At 41.7% G+C, this 22260-nt stretch overlaps 1 protein-coding gene across 5 annotated transcripts in view; it reads right to left on the reverse strand.

Moving 5' to 3' along the window:
• The window catches only part of kif6 (kinesin family member 6), a 611249-nt gene that overhangs the window by 409964 nt on the left and 179025 nt on the right, over window positions 1-22260 (reverse strand). For all 5 annotated transcript variants that reach the window (XM_063040644.1, XM_063040642.1, XM_063040641.1 and 2 more), the window contains one exon: window positions 4017-4120. In XM_063040644.1, the coding sequence (XP_062896714.1) occupies window positions 4017-4120 (104 nt within the window). The remainder of the gene's footprint in view (window positions 1-4016; window positions 4121-22260) is intronic.

The following is a 22260-nucleotide window of genomic DNA, read 5'->3' on the forward strand; positions in this document are numbered from 1 at the left end:
CCTGGGTGCCGGGTTCACTGCGGAAGAACGGTCGTATCCGGAACGGAGGGGACACAGTCAGTGACCACAGAAGACATTAAAAGGGTTCACCTGAAAGCTAACTGCGAAGAACAAAGGTCTGTCTGAATCAGATTTGCATATCATCCTCTCTCTCTCTGTGTCTCCAACTGCACAACAGCGATTACTGCGAACTGTACTAAGCTGAACTGAACTCTGCGTCACTTGAGACTGATCATTTTACCCCTAGGCTGCGATAGAGCTTGATTGATTCTTATTATCCTAGTTCTGTGTACATGTGTGTTTTATCATTGCTAACCTGTTGCATTTATATCCTTACGATTAGAGTACTGTGTTACTTATTTCTTTAATAAAACTTTCTTAGTTCCAGTAATCCATACTCCAACTGTGGTCCATTTCTGCTGGTTTGGCAACCCAGTTACGGGGTACGTAACACTTGAAGTTGGATAAACTAGGGCAATTCTTCCTGTAATGAAGGAGGTAGGAGGTGACCTTAAAGAAGTTTGTAAATTTATGAGAGCTATTGATTGGGTAGATGGTCACAGTGCTTCTCCAAGGATAAGGGACTCTAAAGCTAGAAATCATAGATTTCAGATGAGAGGGGAAAGACTTAAGGGACAATTTTTTCCACACAGAGGATGATGGGTAAATGGAAAGGGCTGCAAGTGGAAGTGGTAGATGCATGTACAATTACAAAGTTTAAGAGATATTTGAACAAGTACTTGGATAGTAAGGTTTAGAGAGACGTGGGCCAAGCACAGGTCAATGGGTTTAGTGTACATAATTACCTCAGTTGGCATGAACAAGTTGGGGCAAAAGGTCTATTTCTGTACTGTTTATGAATCTACACAGTGACATTGATATCCCGCACATTGCTAAATGCCAACATGTCAGAATTATGTCAGCAATGGTCACTTCATTATTCACCCTCTTTTTATAAGGGTCAAATCTGAGCGAGTTGTTATAAATTAGCAGCAGGAATAGGCCATTCAGCCCCTTGAGTCTATTCTGACAATGAATATCATGGCTGATATGATTTTGAAACCTCAACTCTGATATCTGTTTACCGGCCTCAGTCTTTAACCCTTTTGCTTACCAAGTATCCCTTTACCTTTGTAAAAATATTAACCGTCCTTATTTCAACCATCCTTCTGAGGAAAAGCATTCCAAACTCTCATGACCAAAATGGGTCTTTCCTTATTTTTAAACAGTGATATTAGTCTCAATTCTCAGAAGAGAGGAAACACTCTCCACATACTCTCAAGACCCCTCAGGATTTTATACTAAACATCAATCAAGTTCTCTGTCACTTTACTCCAGTGGATACAAAGTTCACCCTTTCCTCTTATGGCAACCTGCCTCCTTTAGTTAATAGCCTAGTGAACCTTATTTGAACTTCTAATGCATTAACATTTTCCTTACAATAGGAGGGCAATATTATGCACAGTACTCTAGATATGGTCTCACCAGTATCCCATATAGGTGAAGCATAACCTCTCTATGACTGTATTCAGTTCCCTTAGCAACGAATGATAAATCTTGATCAATAATGGCCATTGGACTGTGAGGAATTTGCAGCTTTATCTGCTCTTTTCCAGGGAAACCTGTCTTCAATTTAATCCAGACAAGTTTACATGTTTACATCCACGTGTCTATGGACATGATTTACAAAATTATAGTGGATTCTGGTTAATTGGGACATTGATTATTCAAGGCAGCTGCTTATTTCAGACAACTGTTATAGAAAAAAATCTTATTGAGAAAATAGTTAAGATTCTCTGTTTATTTGGGACACTATGCCGCTTAATTGGGGCAGGAGGCTTGCAGAAGTTTCTAACTAGCGTCAGACGTGTGCACTCTAGTGTCCGTTAGACACTACACCGTACTCAGAGCGAACAGACTTTAAATGGCATCATTTGCATGTTTTCCTGTTCAAACAGCAGTGAATTTTGTGACTGATATTTGGCTAGAGATAAGCAGTAAAACAATCCAGAACTGTTTTCTTCACTGCAGCTTCAAACATTCAGGCTTGAAAATGCAGAAATGGCTGGGAGTGAACATGAAACGATTTCAATATTTCAACAAGTTAGAAATTATGTAGATATCAACAGTCATCTTGAATATTACAAGGAAAATGAAGATTTGGAGGATGCAATCATCAAAATCATTGTATGAAGGCAGTCCATCATCAGCACTAGGTGTCTGCACTGATTTTGTTCATTTTCAGTCAATCAAAAGAACACGGTAGCATAAATTCCTCCATTGATAACTGTTAGGAACTAATACACAGTTTTATAGTACTGTAGTAGTATTGGTAGTGTTTTAATTTGTTCTGTATTTCATTTAAACACATAATTTGTTACTCAGTTAAAAGCTATGCCTTTTTAACTGTTTCCATGAAACTTCAGTTGATTGGGACAGCTGCTTAATTGGGCCAAAATATACTGGTCTCGATGTCTCCACTGAATATATAAATAGTAGGCTGCTAGTTTATAAAGAGCTCACTGGCGCATCTTCGCAAAATGCTTATTGTTGGTTTTGTGGAAAACTCCTACATTGATCTTTAGCTGTAAGGTTAGTTCCATTACAAACTAGTTTGAAGGTGCATGGCTTTCTTGTCTCCAGGACTATTACAAAGTAGCAGTCAATTGTTTAATCATGATTGTTCTACAAATTTATTCCAGGAGCTGCTATAGTGCACCTTTTATCAATTTCATCTGCTGGAATGCACAATTTGCATGTATAGGTTCCATCTTTCAAGTCAATAACAATGAAATCCACCTCGTGTTGCTCTAGATTTACTGCCCAGAAAGCAGCTCTCAGATAGTTCAACAGTTATAACATTAAATGTTAGCAGTACAAGGGCTCATTGTACCATCTTCAGGAGGATGATTCAGGAAGATTAGCCCTTCAAGAGGGCTAATATTTAATAAAATGAAAAGTCTGAGTTTGATTGGACCATGTAATGAAAATATAACGCAGGAAGATATTTCCTAACTTGGAAGAAATTAAAGAAAGAAATTGGAATTAAACTTCAGTACAAGCAACAACTAATCATAAGGTTATACAGATTAGCAATAAGTCAGTGTTATGTAACTCCACATCACTATAATCAGAACACAACTGCTAGATACAATTAAAATTTTATAATATAGTACTTCAGTTCTTAACTGTGTCTTGAGCAACAAACAATCTGCTGGAAGAACTCAATGGGCTGAGCAACATCTGTAGGGAGGAAAGGAATCGTCAACGTTTCACGTTGAAACCCTGCATCAGATTTCAAGTCCATTCACTCCACAGGCGCTGCTCGATCTGCTGATCTCCTCCAGCAGGTTAGTTCTTGCTCCAGTTCTAGCATTCTCTTGGATCTCCTTGTCTGTCTCAGTTGTTTTGCTATAACTTATAGGCAATCACCCAAGAGATTTATCTATAAACTAGTCATTTGAATAATTCAGATCTCTGTTTATAGTGAGACTTGCTGGATACAGAAAATCTGATTCAAGTTCATAAAGAATGTCTGCAACAATGAACAATGAACAATGAACAAGTTTAAGCCATCAGTTAGTCATGCTGTGAAGCCACTTACATAGTCTTAGACAGAAATAGAAAGAGATGAAAGCATGAATGGTGTAAATTTGAAACTGATACAATTGACAGAGGACTGTGTTAATTTAAATGATCTGCTTTATGATAACTTATTATGAAGTCATATATCTGTCTCTTCTTTTACAATACAGGTGAGACAACCAATTTCCCCCGGATCAATAAAGTATGACTATGACTATGTACAAAATCTGTGGACACAGGTCCTTCAAGTACATCTTAGTAGGAAAACATGGAAATTATAAGGACAATTTGAGATTGCTAATGGTACTAACAGAAGGGTTCTTCATAAATGTTTGTGACATTTCTCTCATTGATCTAACAAAGCATACAAATCCATTCATTTTAAGATTAATTTGTACAGCTACTGAGGATAAAAAAAAGATGAACGGTACTTCAGTTTTTCCTCTTCTGAGAGGCTGTCAGTCCTAGTCTGTCCAGTGACCATTGCTAGCTCATCCTTTAGCTCCTGGATTTCTTTCTTTAAGCGAAGAATCATCTACAAATGGAGATAATAATAACAGGGGAAAAAAGACAGCTGGAGTTAGTTTTCTGATGTAAGTTCTTTAAAGTTCTCTCTAAATTGAGCCTATTTTTGGCTTCATCACCGCACAGATAAATTACAATGATATTTTATATAAAAATGACTATTACTGTTCCCAAAATAAACCCATTTTGCAGTTATAAAAATATACATTATGAAAATCTTGTTCAAATTCATAAATCATTCGTTTTCTTCTGATTTGTAAGACAGCTGCATTCCTTGTATGGAGGACCCATGAGTACAGTCAATTCCTGTAAACTAAACATAAACCGGGTTGCTAAGTATTTTGTTCACCTGTCAGAAATAATTTAACAGACACGCAATGATGTATTAGCCTACAGTGGGGCACTGTTACTAAATACATATTGCCCTTTGTTTTTTCAGCCTCCCTTTATAGTACTTTTAATATTCGATAGGTTTCAACAAAATCACCCCTCACTGGGAGTGGACAATGAAGAGTATCCTAACTGGATGCATCACTAGTATAGAAACACCAATTCCCAGAAACAGAAAAGGCTACAGAAACTGGTGGATACAGCAGAGTTCAGCACAGGAAAAGCCCTTCCCACTGTTAAGTACATTTGCACTCAGTGGCCACTTTATTAGGTACACCCCTGAACATTAATGCAAATATCTAATCAGCCAATTATGTGGCAGCAACTCAATGCATAAAAACAAGGTCAAGAGGTTCAGTTGTTGTTCAGACCAAATATCAGAATGAGGAAGAAATGAGATTTAAATTACTTTGACCATGGAAAGATTATAAGTGCTAGGTGGAATGGTTTGAGTATCTTAGAAACAGTTAATCAGAGGAGAATGGTCAGATTGGTTCATTAGCTGTACTGAGGCCCTCTGCACTTCAGTTTGGCTGTCTTAACCAACATGTTCATAGTTAGTGAGAAGAAGATCACTGAGATCGTACATTTGGGTATAATACGCTTCTCAAGCCAGTGCCAACCTGCTGTGGTCATTCCTAAGGAGACTCTCAATCTGAAGTTCCTGTAGTAGTCCAAGATGAGATCCTTTATTTTCCTCCGAAGATGATGCCACTTCAGTGCAATCTCCACCAGCTTATGTGATAATGACCCATACATGTTGAAGGTCTAGCCATAATACAGCTATGTCTCCCTTCTTTTGCACACTTCCTTGATCAACTGGGAAACCACACCCATGTGTTCCAGACAAACCAGCACTCTAGGAATCCCTCCTTTCTGTACAGATGTATTGGTGTAGCTATTTTGAGGAGAAACTCAGTTAGGTGACACGAAGCAATACTGAAAAATATCTTCCCTTCCACACTGAACAGCCAAATGGAACTGCACAACTTCCTTGCAGTCCTCCTCTTTGGAGATCCAGACTCCTTTTGCACGCCTCCACTGGTCTGCAACCTTTCCCCTAAGCCAGATAACCCTAACAAATTTCCAAAGTAGCTGGAGAAGCACTTGTACACCTTATAGGGTATTCCACTGGTACCAGGGCAGAACTAACTCTGGCTGCTCCAACTACTTCCTGCATTTCCTTCCAGCTGGGACCCTTGCCATTGAACTCAACTGCATGAGGTGGAGGATTTACTAGAGTGCATGGTCTTCTAGCTCCCACTCCCTCTCTAAGTCACTGAGGGAGTTCTTAAGATATAGATCCATCTCTTGTTTGCAGCATGCAAGGTGCCCACTATGCTTCAGTCCTAGCAGCTGCTTGCTGAATCCATAAGGGTTCGCAATAAAGGCAGCTCACTTCTTGGTTCTCTCTCTTCCCTGTCTTCTATGCTATTCTGCCCTATGTAGTGTCATAAGCTTACTTCAGAGTATATTACGGAGCTTAGAAAATGGTGGTTTCTCTTCTTCACTTGCTCCCTCTGTACTCTTTAGCCAGGATCAGAGCTCTTGATACAGCTCATGTATTTTGGCTGCCCTATGGTTCAATGTCCAGGGGCTTTTGCTGGCTTTCTTCTGTACTCGGCCAAATCTCTCAATAGCAAAGCTGACGATGATTGTTGTCGTGGTCTGGAGTCATCAGTCGACATCTCCCTTGGCTATTGCCTCAATGATATGGAGTATATACTACTTAAACTGCAGCCACTCTTTCTGATGGCTTGCCGGAGGCAAACTAATCCATCAGTGTTCTGCCACTCTGTCTGGAGTGGTAGTTTCTGGCTCTTGGAGATTCTGGGCACTCTGGAATGACTCCAGGCAAGGTTCATCCAAAATCTCACTGGGAGGAAATCCTGTGCTCTCTCCTGCTCCACGCATTTCATCTTGGTCGGACGTATTAGAACTATCTACAAACATCACTCTGGAAGAATATTCAGCAGATGGACAGCAGGGGTTCAAGAGGCAACTCACCAGCACTTCCTCAAACAGTTAGGGAAGGGCCGTAAACTCTAGCCTTAACAGTGGCACCCACATCTTATAAGAAAAATATATTCAGATCATACTGTTAACAAATAAATCACCAAATCTTGCCAAAAGCTTTATTATCTCAGTAAACCTTTAAAGAGATCTTTTATGCGGAATTTCTTCAGACACAATTAATAGGGGTAAAGCAAATGCTCATGAATCACAAGTAAACAACTAAAAATATTATGATTCTTCTTTGACTGTATCAAACATTATTTCTTGGCATTCAGCTGATCGAATATCAAGCTTCTTTTACTATTATTCTCGGATATCTTTGTATATTTCAATTAGTTTTTCTTGGTACCAAGTTGTTCTTTTGCAACTCTAACCATGGTGCATTTTCTGACCTCAGCTTTCAAAACCTCGCTGTAACTTTGACGAGTCAACTATTTCTTCCTTCTCCTGAACTTTTCATTTGTTATCAGCACTTTGGGATTGTCCTCACTTGATTTCAATCTGATTTGTGACCAGAGATCCCAAGCAATAGTTCCTCTTCATTGACAGTTAAATCATTTTTCCCCCCTGTAGGTGCGGCTGTGTCTTTGTTTCAAATTGTTATGCTTCTATTGGTTTCCATATTATTTTATTATAATATATTGATAATATGCTGATACCTAAAGCAATTGTCACCTTGACATTTTTGCTCCTTTGTGTTGCTGCAGTCAGAAACATTCCCTCTGTTGTTTTCATCATCTCTTTTCTACAGCTTAAAACCGGTATGTCTTCTTACTTTTCACACTCTGTTGAAGGATCCTTTTTACAAAATGTAGACTTGATTTCCCCTCCACTGGTGTTGTTTGACCTGTTTTGCACTGTCCAAATTCTCTGTTTCACCACAGTCTAATATATAACACCTGAGTCTTGGTTTTAAATAATGGTTGTGTTTTGAGGTAACCATTACCAACACTCTGGAATCCAAGACCTCCCTAAGCTCCTCTCTACCTTTTACAGCCTTAAAAACAGACTCTTGGCTAAGCCTTTGAACAATGCTAATCTGCTCATTTTATCTCACACTCGTTACATCATACTGCAGACCTCTTTGAGAGAAGGCTTATAAGTTAAAGGTGCTTTATCAATGAAAGATATTACAGTTGAGTCAGTTGCAAGGACCACAGTTGTCTTGGAGATGTTAGATTGCATAGCAGGGGAGAAAGTTCAAAAGAGTGAGTGGGGGCAGTCAGGACATTCTACGCACCACAGTTCACCTGGAGACATTGGATTTTAAATAAATAGGCACTTGGCAAGGTCCAATAAAAAGAAGTTAGGTTTAAGCAGAGTGGCCATTGTGGGAATGGCCACTGTGGTGGGTGGGCCAGTGTTAAGAGTGGGGAGTTCAGACGGTGAGTCATAGAGGCTTTGGCAAGGAGAGGCAGAGGCTATAAATAGATATTATTTTGTTTAATTTTGTTTCTTTCTTTCTTATTGAACAGGTAGAACAGTGGAGATGCCAGGCAGGATAATGGAATGTTCCTTCGGCAGGGTGTGGGAAGGCAGGGAGCTCTCCAAGGTTCCTGATGACAACACCTGCAAGAAGTGCATCCAGCTGGAACTCCTTGCAGACCATATTAAGGAATTGGAGCTGCAGCTGGATGAACTCCGAATCATTTGGGAGGCTCGGGCATTGATCAACAGGACAACAGGAAGGTAGTTACTCCCAAGATGCAGGACACAGATAACTGGGTGATCGTCCGGAGGGGATAGGCAGCCAGTGCAGAGTACTCCTGTATCTATTCCCCTCGATAACAGGTTTAATGCCATTCTTCTAATAGAAGCGTTACTGGTCAAGGAGAGATTTAATTATAGTATCGCTTTCGATATTATTGGTGTGGGGGGGGAGGGTGAAATAACCTAACATAGGAAAGCCACAGCATTCAGGTCTCGGACATTGAATCTAGCTCTATGGCTCAGAAGGGAAGTGGGTAGAAGAGACAAGCTGTAGTTATAGGGGATTCAGCAGCTAGAACAATGGACGGGGGCTCTGTGGACAAGAATGAGAATCCTAGACGGTATGAAGCTTCCTAGGTCCAGGGTCAGAGACATCTCAGATCAAGTCCACAGCACTCTGAGATGAGAGGGTGAGCAGCTAGAGGCTGTGGTCTACTTTGGAACTAATGAGATGGTTAATAAGGGAACAAGGTCATTCAAAGTGAGTTCAGAGAGTTAGGTGCGAAGTTAAAGGACAGAACCTCTAGGGTTGTGATCTCAGGATTGTTACCCATGCCATGTGATAGTGTGGCCATAAATAAGAAGATCATAAATTTAACATATGGCTAAGTAGATGGTACAGTAGGGAGGACTCCAGATTTTTAGATCATTTGGCTCTCTTCCAGGGGAGGTAAGACCTATATAGACAGGACGATTTGACCTGAACTGGAGGGGGATTAATTTCCTTGTGGGAAGGTTTGCTAGTGCTTGACGGAGGGATTTAAACTGAAGTTGCAGGGGTATGGGAACCAAAGCAATGGAACTGATAATGGAGTAGTTGTGGGGAAGATGTTGATAAGCCTACATACAAAGTCAGGAATTGGTGGAATTAATATTCTGAGTTGTGTATATTTCAAAGCACAGAACATTGTAGGAAAGGCAGATGAGTTAGGGCATGGATCAGTACATGGAACTATGACATTGAAGCCATCAGTGAAATTTGGTTGCAGCAGCGGCAGCGCTGGCTGCCAGTTTAAGATTCTGGGGATCTATTGCTTCAGACGTGGTAGATTGGGAGGGATTAAAGGGGGAGGGGAAGCATTACTGGTCAAGGAGAAGGTCACAACAGTGCTCAGACAGAACAGGCTAGAGAGCTCATCTATCGATCCTCTATAGGTGGAACAAAGAAATAAGAATGGGAGAGTTTTAATTAATTTGGCAAGGAGATGGGAACCAAAGTAATAGGGCTAAGGATGGGGCAATTGGTATACAAGTCGATGCAGTGTATAGTGAGACTGTGAGTAAGGACAGGCTGATGATATGGCAAAATTGCAGTCAGTGGGATGAGTTGAAGTGTAACATGGGGACAAAATTGAAAACTGTCATGAATACTATGCAAAAGGTGTTGTAACTGAATGCACACAATATATGAAATAACGTAGATGATCTTGTAGCACAGTTAGAGATTGACAAGTATCATATTATGGGCATCACTGAGTCGTGGCTAAAAAAAAGATGTTTAAGGGCTTAATTAATATCCAAGGATACATATTGTACCAAAAGGACAGACAGATAGGCATAGGGGGTGTGGTGGCTCTGTTGGTAAAAAATGAAACTAAATCCTCAGAAACACATTACATAGGATCAGCAGATGTAGATTCCTTGTGGGTAGAGTTAAGAATATTCAAGGATAAAAATTCACTGATGGGAGTTATATACAGGACCCCGATCAGTAGCCATGATGTGGAGTACAAATTTCAATGGGAAATAGAGAAGGCATTTAATAAGGGCAATGTTATGATAGTCATAGGGATTGGGAAAAGATAAAGTCAGATGTATCAGTATTACAGTGGAGTAAAGGGAATTACAGAAGCAATGGGGTATACCTGACCAAAGTTGATTGGTAGGGAAAACTAGCAGGAATGGCGGTAGAACAGCAATAACTGGAGTTTCTGGGGGCAATTCAGAAGGGACAGGATAGATACTTCACTGTAGAAGACACTAGCAATAGGCCAAAAATTGGAGAGTATTAGGGGCAGAAGTGAGTCTAGTTGCTATGCTAAGAAGATGCTTCGGAAGCTGAAATGTCAGAAGGTCGATAAGTCAACTGGACCAGATGTACTGTACCGCAGGGTTCTGAAAGAGGCAGCTAAAGAGATTGTGGAGGCATTACTAATGATCTTTGAAGAATCACTGGATTCTGGAATGGTTCCAGAGGACTGGAAAATTGCAAATGTCACTCCATTCTTTAAGGAGGGAGGGAGACAAAAAAAAAAGGAAATTATGGACCAATTAGTCTGACTTCAGTGGCTGGGAAGATGTTAGAGTCCATTATTAAGGACTTGGAGGGACATGATAAAACAGACCAAAGTCAGCATGATTTGCTTAAAGGAAAGTCTTGCTTGACAAGTCTGTGGAATTCTTTCAAGAAATAACAAGCAGGATAGACAAAGAAGAGTCAGTGGTTGTTGTTCACATCAATTTTCAGAAGGCCCTTGACAAGGTGCAGTACATGAGTCTGCTTAACAAGATCCTACAGTATTATGAGAAAGCATGGATAGAAGAAATGTTGACCTACAGGAGGCAGAGTCAGAATAAAGGAGGCCTATTCTGGTTGGTTGTCAATATCTAGTGGTATTCCGCAGGTGTTGGTATTGGGACTGCTTCTTTTCACCTTACAGGTCAATAATTTGCATGACAGAATTGACAGCTTTGCGGCTAAGTTTGCAGGCGATACAAAGATGGGTGGAGGGACAGGTAGTGTTGAGGAAGCAAGGAGTCTGCAAAAAATAAACATGGACAGATTGGGAAAATGGGCAAGGATGTGGCAGATGGAATATAGTGTAGGGGAGTGAATGATCATTCACTTTGGTAGAAGGATTAAAGGCACAGACTATTTTCTTAACAGGGTGCAAACTCATATATCAGAGGCTCAAAGTTCAAAGTAAATTTATTATCAAAGTACATATACGTCACAGTATATAACCCAGAGATTCATTTACTTGTGGTGCAAAGGAACTTGGGAGTCCTTGTACAGGAATCCTAAAAGGTTAATTTGCAGGTTGAGCAGTAGTAAGGAAGGTAAATGCAATGTTAGCATTTATATTGAGAGGACTAGAATATAAGAGCAAGAATGTGCTGCTGAAGCTTTATGAGGCATTGGTCAGACTGCACTTGGAGGATTGTGAGCAGTTTTGGGCTCCTTATCTAAAAAAAAAAGGTGTGCTGGCATTGGAGAGGATCCAGGCCTCAATCCCTAATTAAAAAAGGGTAACATATGACACGTCTTTTTAACCATCCAGTCAATTTGCAGCGTAACTACAAGGGATCTATGAACTTGAGCCCCAAGATCCCTCTCTCCTCCACACTGCTAAGAATCCTGCCATTAACCTTCTAGCATGTCTTCAAGTTTGACCTTTCAAAATGTATGACTTTGCACTTTTCCAGATCGAACTCCATCTGCCATTCTCAATTCAACCTCTCTACATATGCACAATACCACCAACCTTTATGGCATCGTCAAACTTACCCACCTTTCCACTTCCTCATCCATGTCATTTATAAAAATCACAAAGAGGAGGGATCCTGAACAGATCCTTGCAGAACACCACTAGTCACCAACCTCTAGGCAAAATATGTTCTATCATAGAAACATAGAAAATAGGTGCAGGAGTAGGCCATTCGGCCCTTCGAGCCTGCACCGCCATTCAGTATGATCATGGCTGATCATCCAACTCAGAAGTCTGTACCAGCCTTCCCTCCATACCCCCTGATCCCTTTAGCCACAAGGGCCATATCTAACTCCCTGTTAAATATAGCCAATGAACTATCGACTACAACCCTCTGCTCTCTGTATGTTAGCCAATTTCAAGACCATACAGCCAGGTTTTTCCATTGTTCCCATGCAATTTGGCTCACTGGACATTGTCAAATAGCTTACTAAAATCCATGTACAGAACATCCACTGCTCTGCCTTCATTAGTTTGTTTTGTCACTTCCTCAAAAAACTCAACCAGGCTTGTGAGGCATGACTTCTACCTTACTAAATCATGCTCATCGTCCTTAATCAGACTATGCTTCTTGAATCCTATCATAAATCCTATCCCTAAAAATTCTCTCTATTACTTTGCCCACCAATGATGTACAAGTCCCATGATTATTTTTGTTACCTTATTTGAGCAAAAGAACAACATTTGCCATCCTCAAATTCTCTGGTACTATTCCTGTGGCTAGTGTGGACACAAATATCATCGCCAAGGGTGCAGTAATCTTTGCCCTCACCTCCCATAGTAACTTGGATATATCTTATCCAGCCTTACAAACTTATCAATCCTAATGTTTTTTTTTAAAAGCTCCAACAGTGTATCCTTCTTAACCTCTACATACCGCAGCCCATTAGCCTGTTCTATGCTGACTTCACATTTCTCAAAGTCCACCTCCTTAGTGAATACTGAGTCCACCACCAGGCAAATATTTCCCTTTTTCTCATAAGCAGTACTATCCTCTCTCTGCTCATCGTTCTGTTCTTCATATACAGTACATGTATAATACCTTGGGGATTTCCTTAATCCTACTTGCCAAGACCTCTTAAGTCACTCTTTAAGCTCCTTCCTGGCTACCTAAGAAACTTTCAAGAGTCCTGTCTTATTTTTGCTTATTAAACTCTAAGTACACTCCCTTTTTTAACTAAATGTTCTACCTTGTCAACCATTCTTCCTTCACCCTACATTTCTTTCCCTGTCTTATTAGGAGAAATCTATTTGGAACCCAAAACAAATGCTCCCTAAATGACCTCCATATTTCTGATGTGGGTTTCGCTGAAAACATCGGTTCCCAATTTGCGCTCCCAAATACTACTGCCTAACACCATCGTAATTAGCAACCACCTCACCCCACTCCCCGGCAAGCAAATACTTTTGCATATCATCTGCTCATATCTTTGTCCATGGCTATGCTAAAGATTAGGGAGTTGTCATCACTATCTCCAAAGTGCTTGCCTGTGAGAGCTCTGCCACCCGACCAAGTTCATTGCTTCATACCAGATCCAGTATGGCCACACCTCTAGTTAGCCTGCCAACATACGCTGTGAGGAATCCTTCCTGGAAACACCTAACAAATTCTGCCCCATCTAAACCATTTTGCAATATTAGTGAATCAATATTAGTTAAGTTGAAGTCACCCATGACAATAGCCGTGTTACATTCAATCTGTCAACATAAATACAATGAATAAAATAGCCTTCTTCAGTGCTTGTAAGACGCAATGATTTAATGGCCGTGAAGATTCGGTTGCTAAAATACAGTATCATAATCACAATCACTGAGCTGATCATTGAATTAGTCACATCTTCATTAAGCTGATGAGAATTGAACTAATGGCTCTAGATTCGTAATTGAATTGCCTAGGAGATATAGAAACATAGAAACATAGAAACATAGAAAATAGGTGCAGGAGTAGGCCATTCGGCCCTTCGAGCCTGCACCGCCATTTATTATGATCATGGCTGATCATCCAACTCAGAACCCAGCCTTCCCTCCATACCCCCTGACCCCTGTAGCCACAAGGGCCATATCTAACTTCCTTTTAAACATAGCTAATGAACTGGCCTCAACAGTTTGCTGTGGCAGAGAATTCCACAGATTCACCACTCTCTGTGTGAAGAAGTTTTTCCTAACCTCGGTCCTAAAAGGCTTCCCCTCTATCCTCAAACTGTGACCCCTCGTTCTAGACCTCCCCAACATCGGGAACAATCTTCCTGCATCTAGCCTGTCCAATCCCTTTAGGATCTTATACGTTTCAATCAGATCCCCCCTCAATCTTCTAAATTCCAACGAGTACAAGCCCAGTTCATCCAGTCTTTCTTCATATGAAAGACCTGCCATCCCAGGAATCAATCTGGTGAACCTTCTTTGTACTCCCTCTATGGCAAAGATGTCTTTCCTCAGATTAGGGGACCAAAACTGCACACAATACTCCAGGTGTGGTCTCACCAAGGCCTTGTACAACTGCAGTAGTACCTCCCTGCTCCTGTACTCGAATCCTCTCGCTATAAATGCCAGCATACCGTTCGCCTTTTTCACCGCCTGCTGTACCTGCATGCCCACTTTCAATGACTGGTGTATAATGACACCCAGGTCTCGTTGCACCTCCCCTTTTCCTAATCGGCCACCATTCAGATAATAATCTGTTTTCCTATTTTTGCCACCAAAGTGGATAACTTCACATTTATCCACATTAAATTGCATCTGCCATGAGTTTGCCCACTCACCCAACCTATCCAAGTCACCCTGCATCCTCTTAGCATCCTCCTCACTGCTAACACTGCCACCCAGCTTCGTGTCATCCGCAAACTTGGAGATGCTGCATTTAATTCCCTCATCCAAGTCATTAATATATATTGTAAACAACTGGGGTCCCAGCACTGAGCCTTGCGGTACCCCACTAGTCACCGCCTGCCATTCTGAAAAGGTCCCGTTTATTCCCACTCTTTGCTTCCTGTCTGCTAACCAATTCTCCACCCACACCAATACCTTACCCCCAATACCGTGTGCTTTAAGTTTGCACACTAATCTCCTATGTGGGACCTTGTCAAAAGCCTTTATATTTGACTATGCTCCAGAGGTCCATCAGCATTGGGAGCAAAGCACTTCAAAGAGGTTACTCGCATGTCGGCAAAGCTAGTATAAAAGGAGAGCTTCACGGGTGTTCGTACATTCCAGAGGTCTGATCAGCGTTGGGAGCAGAACACTTCAATGAGGTTACCCACAGGTCGGCAAAGCTTGTATAAAAGGAGAGCTTCGCGGGCACTCAGACATTCCAGAGGTCCAATCAATGTTGGGAGTAGAGCATTGTGAATTAAATAAAAACATAGAAGTGCCAAGCTGGGTGGCCATGTAAGAGTAGGAGCATCAGGCTTTGACTCAAGATGCTTCGACAAGAAGAGGCTGAAGCCAAAGAAACAGGTTAGAAGATTTGGTCCTCTGTACTGTGCAGGCAGGATGGCAGATACAGCAGTTGAATGCTCCTTCTGTAGAATGTGGGAATTCATGGAATCTGATGGTCTCTCTGATGACTACACCTGCAGGAAGTGCAGCCAACTCCAGCTCATGAAAGACCGCATTAAGGAGCTGGAGCTGGAGTTGGATGAACTGAGGATCATCTGGGAGGTGGAGCATTTAATAAGTATGACTTTTAAGCAGGTGCATACATCCAGAGTGCAGAATTCGATAAGAAGATGGGTGATCACCAAGAGAGGTAAAGGGAGAAGGAAGTCAGTGTAGTGTCCCCCTGTAGCCATACCCCTTTGGATACTGCTGAGGAGGATAACCTAGCTGGGCAAGGCAACCTCAGCCAGACCAATAGCACTGTGGTTGGCTCTGAGCCTTACAAGGCTAGGGTGAAGTCAGGTGGACCAACAGTCATAGGGGACTTGATAGTTAGGGGGACAGATAGGAGATTCTGCGGCAGCAAAAGAGACGCCAGGACAGTGTGTTGCCTCCCAGGTGCTAGAGTCCAGGATGTCACTGAGCGGTTGCAGAATATTCTTGAAGGGTAGGGTGAGCATTTAGAGGTCATGGTACATGTTGGTCCCAATGACGTAGACAGGAGACGGGTAGAGGTCTTGCGCAGTAAGTTTAGGGAGTTAGGAAGGAGGCTGAAGAGCGGGGTCTCCAAGGTGGTCATCTCCGGATTACTCCCAGTGTCATGAGCTAGTGAAGGTCAGAACAGCAAGATAGCGCAGATGAATGAGTGGCTGAGGAGATGGTGAAGGAGGCAGGGTTTCAAGCTCTTGGATCATTCAAACCTTTTCTAGGGAAGGGGTGACCTATACAAGTGGGACAGGTTGCACCTGCACTGGAGGGGTACCAATATCCTGGGAGGGAGGTTTGCTAATGCTATTGGGGAAGGTTTAAACTAGATTCGAATGGGGGTGGGAACCAAAGTCAAGAGGCAGAGGATAGGGTGGGTGGTTGGTGCACAAGTAGTGCCACCTTGGAGGGAGTTTATGAGAAAGGATAGGCAAATGATAAGAGTAAAGAAGCACTCAGCCAGATTGTTTGACATTTGTCTATTATAATGCAAGAAGTATTATAAGCAAGGCAAATGAACTTAGAGTGTGGATCAAAACATGGAACTATGATGTTGTGGCTATTACAGAGACTTGGATCACTCAGGGGCAGGAATGGTTGCTGAGTGCGCCGGGCTTAAGATGTTTCAAAAAGGACAGTGAGAGAGGCAAAAGAGTGAGTGGCACTGCTAATCAGGGATAGTATCAAGGCTGCAGAAAAGGAGGAGGTCATGGAAGGAATGTCTACTGAGTCATTATGGGTGGAAGTCAGAAACAGGATGGGGCAATAACTACTGGGTGTTTTTTATAGACCCCCCCCCACCAATAGTAACAGAGACATCAAGGAACAGACAGGGAAGCAGATTCGCGAATGGTGCTATAATAATAGGGTTGTTGTGATGGGAGATTTTAACTTTCCTAATATTGACTGGCAACTCCTTAGAGCAAGGGGTTTAGATTGGGTGGAGTTTGTTAGGTGTGTTCAGGAAGGCTTCCCGATGCAATATGTAGATAAGCCAACTGGAGGAGAGGCTGTACTTGATCTGGTATTGGGAATTGAACCTGGTCAGGTGTCAGATCTCTTGGTGGGAGACATTTTGGAAGCAGTGTTCACAAATCTATCTCCTTTACTGTAACACTGGAGAGGGATAGGAGCAGACTAGTTAGGAAAGTGTTTAATTGGGGTAGGGGGAAATATGATGCTATTAGGTAGGAACTTGAGAACATAAACTGGAAGCAGATGTTCTCAGGGAAATGCACGGCAGAGATGTAGCAAATGCTCAGGGAATATTTGCATGGCATTCTACATAGTTATGTTCCATTGAGATACGGAAAGGACGAGAGGGTAAAAGAACCACCGTGTACAAAGGATGTAGAAAATCTTGTTAAGAAGAAAAGCTTATGAAAGGTTCAAGAAACTACGTACTGTCAGAGCTCTAGAAAATTACAAGGGTGCCAGGAAAGAGCTCAAGAATGAAATTAAGAGGACTAGAAGGGGCCATGAGAAAGCCCTGGCAAACACGATTAAGGAAAACCCCAAGGCATTCTACAAGTATGTGACGATCAAGTGGATGAGCCATGTGAGAATAGGATGAATCAGGAGCCAGAGTGGAAACATATGCATGGAGCCGGAGGAGGTAGTGGAGGTACTTCATGAATACTTTGCTTCAGTATTCACCAGTAAAAAGGACCTTGGCAATTGTGAGGATGACTTACAGTGGACTGAAATGCTTGAGTGTGTAGATATTAAGAAAGAGGATGTGCTGGAACTATTGAAAGGTATTAAATTAGGTAAGTTGCCGGGACTGTGCAAGATATACCCCAGGCTACTGTGGAAAGCGAGGGAGGAGATTGCTGAGCCTCTGAGAATGAGCTTTGCATCATCAATAGGGATGAGAGAAGTACCAGAGGGTTGGAAGGTTGCAAACATTGTTCCCTTGTTCAAGAAAGGGAGTAGAGATAATCCAGGAAATTATAGACTAGTGAGTCTTACTTCAGTGGTGGGCAAGTTGTTGAAGAAGATCCTGAGAGGTAGGATTTATGAGCATTTGGAGAGACATAATCGGATTAGGGATAGCCAGCATGGCTTTGTCAAGGGCTGGTCGTGCCTTACAAGCCTAATTGAATTCTTTAAAGATGTAACAAAACAACATTGATGAAGGTAGAACAGTGGATGTCATGTATATGGATTTCAGTAAGGCATTTGATAAGGTTCCCCATGCAAGGCTCCTTCTGAAAGTAAGGAGGCATGGGATCCAAGGAGACCTTGTTTTGTGGATCCAGAATTTGCTTGTCCACAGTAGGCAAAGGGCGGTTGTAAGTGGTTCATATTCTGCATGGAGGGCAGTGACCAGTAGTTTTCCACAGGGATCTGTTCTGGGACCCTTCCTCTTTATGATTTTTATAAATGATTTGGACTTGGAGGGTGGGTTAGTAAGTTTGATGATGACACAAAAGTTGGGAGTGTTGTGGATAGTCTGAAGGGTTGTCAGAGATTACAGCGGGACATCGATAGGATGTAGAACTGGGTTGAGAAGTAGCAGATGGAGTTCAACCCAGATAAGTGTGAAGTGGTTCATTTCGGTTGGTCAAATTTGAAGACAATATAATGTCAATGTTAAGTCTCTTGGCAGTGTAGAGGACCAGCGAGATCTTGGGGTCTGTGTCCATAGGACACTCAAAATGGTTGCGCAGGTTGACAGTGTTGTTCAGAAAGCGTATGGTGTGTTGGCCTTCATCAACCATGGGATTGAGTTCAAGAGCCGTGAGATACTGTTACAACTATATAAGACCTTAGTTAGTTTCCACTTGGAGTACTGTGTTCAGTTCTGGTCACCTCATTACAGGAAGGATGTGGATACCATAGAGAGTGCAGAGGAAATTTACAAGGATGTCGTCTGGATTGGAGAGCATGCCTATGAGAATAGGTTGAGTAAACTTGGCCTTTTCTCCTTGGAGCAATAGAGGATGAGAGGTGACCTGATAGAGGTGTATAAGATGATGAGAGGCAATGATCACGTGCATAGCCAGAGGCTTTTTCCCAAGACTGAAATGGCCACACGAGGATGCATAGTTTTTTTAAGGTGCTTGGAAGTAAATACAAGGGAGATGTCAGAGATAAATTTTTCACACAGAGAGTGGTGGGTGTGTGGAATGCACTGCCAGTGAAGGAGATAGAGGAAGATACAAAAGGGTCTGTTAAGAGACCTTTAGATAGGTACATGAAGTTTAGAAAAATAGAAGGCCATGTGGTAGTGAAATTCTAGGCAGTTTCTAGAGCAGGTTAGATGGTCGGCACAACATTGTGGGCCGAAAGGCCTGTAATGCGCTGTAGATTTCTATGTTTCTATGCTCCATAATGCTGCTCAATAGAAATGCTCAGCTAAAAGAACTGCACAAGGATTTGACCATGTTTTGTCACACACAGCACAAGAAACCACATTCTTGGAGATGAGATAGGCAGCTTCTCAGACTACGTACAAGAACATGGACAATGGAGTTGATCTAGATATAGCACTGGAGTAGACTCACAGAGTCGTAGAACTGCAGGGCATAGAAAAGGCCTTTGGCCAATACATTTTCATGCCAATCAAGATGTATTGCATATTCAAGCTAATCCCATTTTCCAGCACAGCCCATATCCCTCTAAACTCTTGTCATCCACATAGCTGTTCACATTCTTCTTAAATGTATTTAAAGTATCCGTCTCAACCACTCTTTTAGGATCAATGCCTAAGCATCGTCTGTGGGAATTTGAGATCAGCCACAATTAATACACAGTTCAGGCACTAGACAGAGCACTTCAGAACCAATGCTTTCTACACTCATAAGCAGGTGCAACATTGCTCAATTTCTCAGCATGAACTGTTGGTTTGTTTAATAGTAGATCATTTACAATATTACATCAAATCTTTAATGTAAATAATGTCATTGCGGCATTACAATTTTTAATTTGACAAACTATTAAAACAATAAACCTAACTTGTCAGTACAGTGAATAATAAACATAATTCTGACAGGCTCTCAGACTTGCTTAGAATTGTCCTGTAGTACATATGGATAGCATTTAGCTTCAGCCATGAATAGATGTGCCTTTTGATAATTACAAATTTTGCAATCAGAAAATGCAATATCTTCTCTTGAAGGCTAAATTATAGGGATCAGAAGAAACATACGTTAATACTAAAGAGTGAAGCCAGCTGTAAATGGCACCTTCCCTACATGTTCCTACATTAGAAATTGTGATGAAAGATGCGGTGGTTGTCAACCCAAAGCACAGCAGGACTCTATTTCCCACTGCATAAAAAGATGCAATTTGTTTTAATTTGCATCTGATTCACATCAATCTACATTTTTTTTATAGGAAGTTGGCTCTATTTGTGTCACTAAAATAAATATCGACATCATCAATCATAAATTTTTATGCCAGATTAATAATCCTGCCCAGTTACCTTGGAAATTGAACCATATCCTTAATGCAAGCCCAATATATACTAACTACCTTCCAGTTCTACCTGGACACCATACTGGCACTGTAGAAACATTACACTGTGTTAGGATTACACTATCTTGGCAATGGAACTATGCTTCTTTAAGGCCAGGATGGCTCACCAAGAACAGACTGAAACCAAGGCTCCACTGGTGTTCTTGAATTTAAATGGTTGCAGTTTACAGGCAGTAGATCAGTTGACTATTTTGCATCTCAAATTAAGTGAGATATCTGGAGTAAGGACATCTAGAGCAGCGGTCCCCAACTACCGGGCCGTGGACTGGTACCGGGGCGCAAAGCATGTGCTACCGGGCCGCGAAGAAAAGATAATATTTGGCGATATGAGTCAGCTGCACTTTTCCTCATTCCCTGTCAGGCCCACTGTTGAATTTGAACGTATGTGAGGTCATTACCCACGTGTCATCCATGTCAGCGCGGGAAGAACATCAATTCCTCGAGCTTGCAAATGACGGTGGGCTGAAAAGTATGCTTGACATAACATCTCTGCCAGCATTCTGGATCAAAGTCGAGGCTGAATATCTTGAGATAGCCACAGAAGCATTGAAAACGTTGCTTCCATTTCCAACAACATATCACTGCTAAGCAGGATTTTCTGCAATGAATGCAACGAAAACTAAATTGCGGAATAGACTGGACATAAGGAACCCCCTTCGAATATTGCTGTCTCCCATCACCCCTCGATGGGACCGTCTTGTTGCAGGGAAACAAGCCCAGGGCTCCCACTGATTCAGCGATATTGGTGTGTTGGAATGATTTTATATGTTCATATGGGGAAAATATGTGTTGTGTGTTTAATATCCAAACATTACTTAAAATGTTATGATGCTATTGACTTATAAGTGACTTATAATTGACTTATCACTATATTCATGCGAAGAAAATATGCGCTGTTTTAAAAATTAAATTCGTTAGATAAACTCTTTGAGAAACGAAATTGAATGTATTAGCCATTTATAAGTGAGTTATAGTTGATGTTTCACCTATATTCCGGTCGTGATTAACACCGCTCCCCCCACCCACCCCACCTCCCCCGCCCCAGGGTTGCCAGCTGTCCCGTATATTGGGCTAAATTGGTTTGTCCCATACGGGACCGCCCTTGTCCCGTATTTCCCCCGCTAAGGTAGAGCGTTCCTATGAAACCTTTCATGCCGAAATGGAGTAAAGCGAAGAAGCAACTACCATTAATTTATATGGGAAAAATTTTTTAGTGTTCGCAGACCCAAAAAATAACCGACCAAATAATACCAAATAACACAAAATCTAAAATAACACTAACATATAGTAAAAGCAGGAATGATATGATAAATACACAGCCTATATAAAGTAGAAATTATGTATGTACAGTGTAGTATCACTGAACAGAATCGCCAAAAATGATTTGTAGAAAAAAATCGGCACGTACACATCACACATGCGCACACAGGTGCCCGTGCAAGGCTTCATGGTCATTGTAGTCTTCCTCGGGGTAAACACAACATATTTGACTGTTACTCTTGTCCATTGGCAACCCTACCCCTCCCCACCCCCCAGGTCGGCCGGTCCACAAGAATATTGTCAATAATAAACAGGTCCGCGGTGCAAAAGAAATTGGAGACCCCTGATCTAGAGCAAAAAACAGAAAATGGCAAACAAAAGTCTAGGTTTTCCTGTAGGTGACACACACAAAATGCTGGGGGAACTCAGCAAATCAGGTAGCATCTATGGAAAGGAGTACTGTTGAGACCCTTCATCAAGACTGGAGAAGATGAGGAGTCAAAGTTAGAAGGTGGGGGAAAGGGGAGGAAGAAACACAAGGTGAAGGGGAAACCGGGAGCGGGGGGGAGGGGGGAGGGGTGAAGTAAGGAGCTGGGAAGTTGACTGGTGAAAGAGATACAGAGCTGAAGAAGGCAGAATCTGATAGGAGAGTCAGAAGGCCATGGAAGAAAGAAAAGGGGACAGAGCACCAAAGAGAGGTGATGGGCAGGTAAGGAGATTAGGT

This window comes from Mobula hypostoma, chromosome 2 (assembly GCF_963921235.1).
Source record: "Mobula hypostoma chromosome 2, sMobHyp1.1, whole genome shotgun sequence".
NCBI classification, from domain to species: Eukaryota; Metazoa; Chordata; class Chondrichthyes; order Myliobatiformes; family Myliobatidae; genus Mobula; species Mobula hypostoma.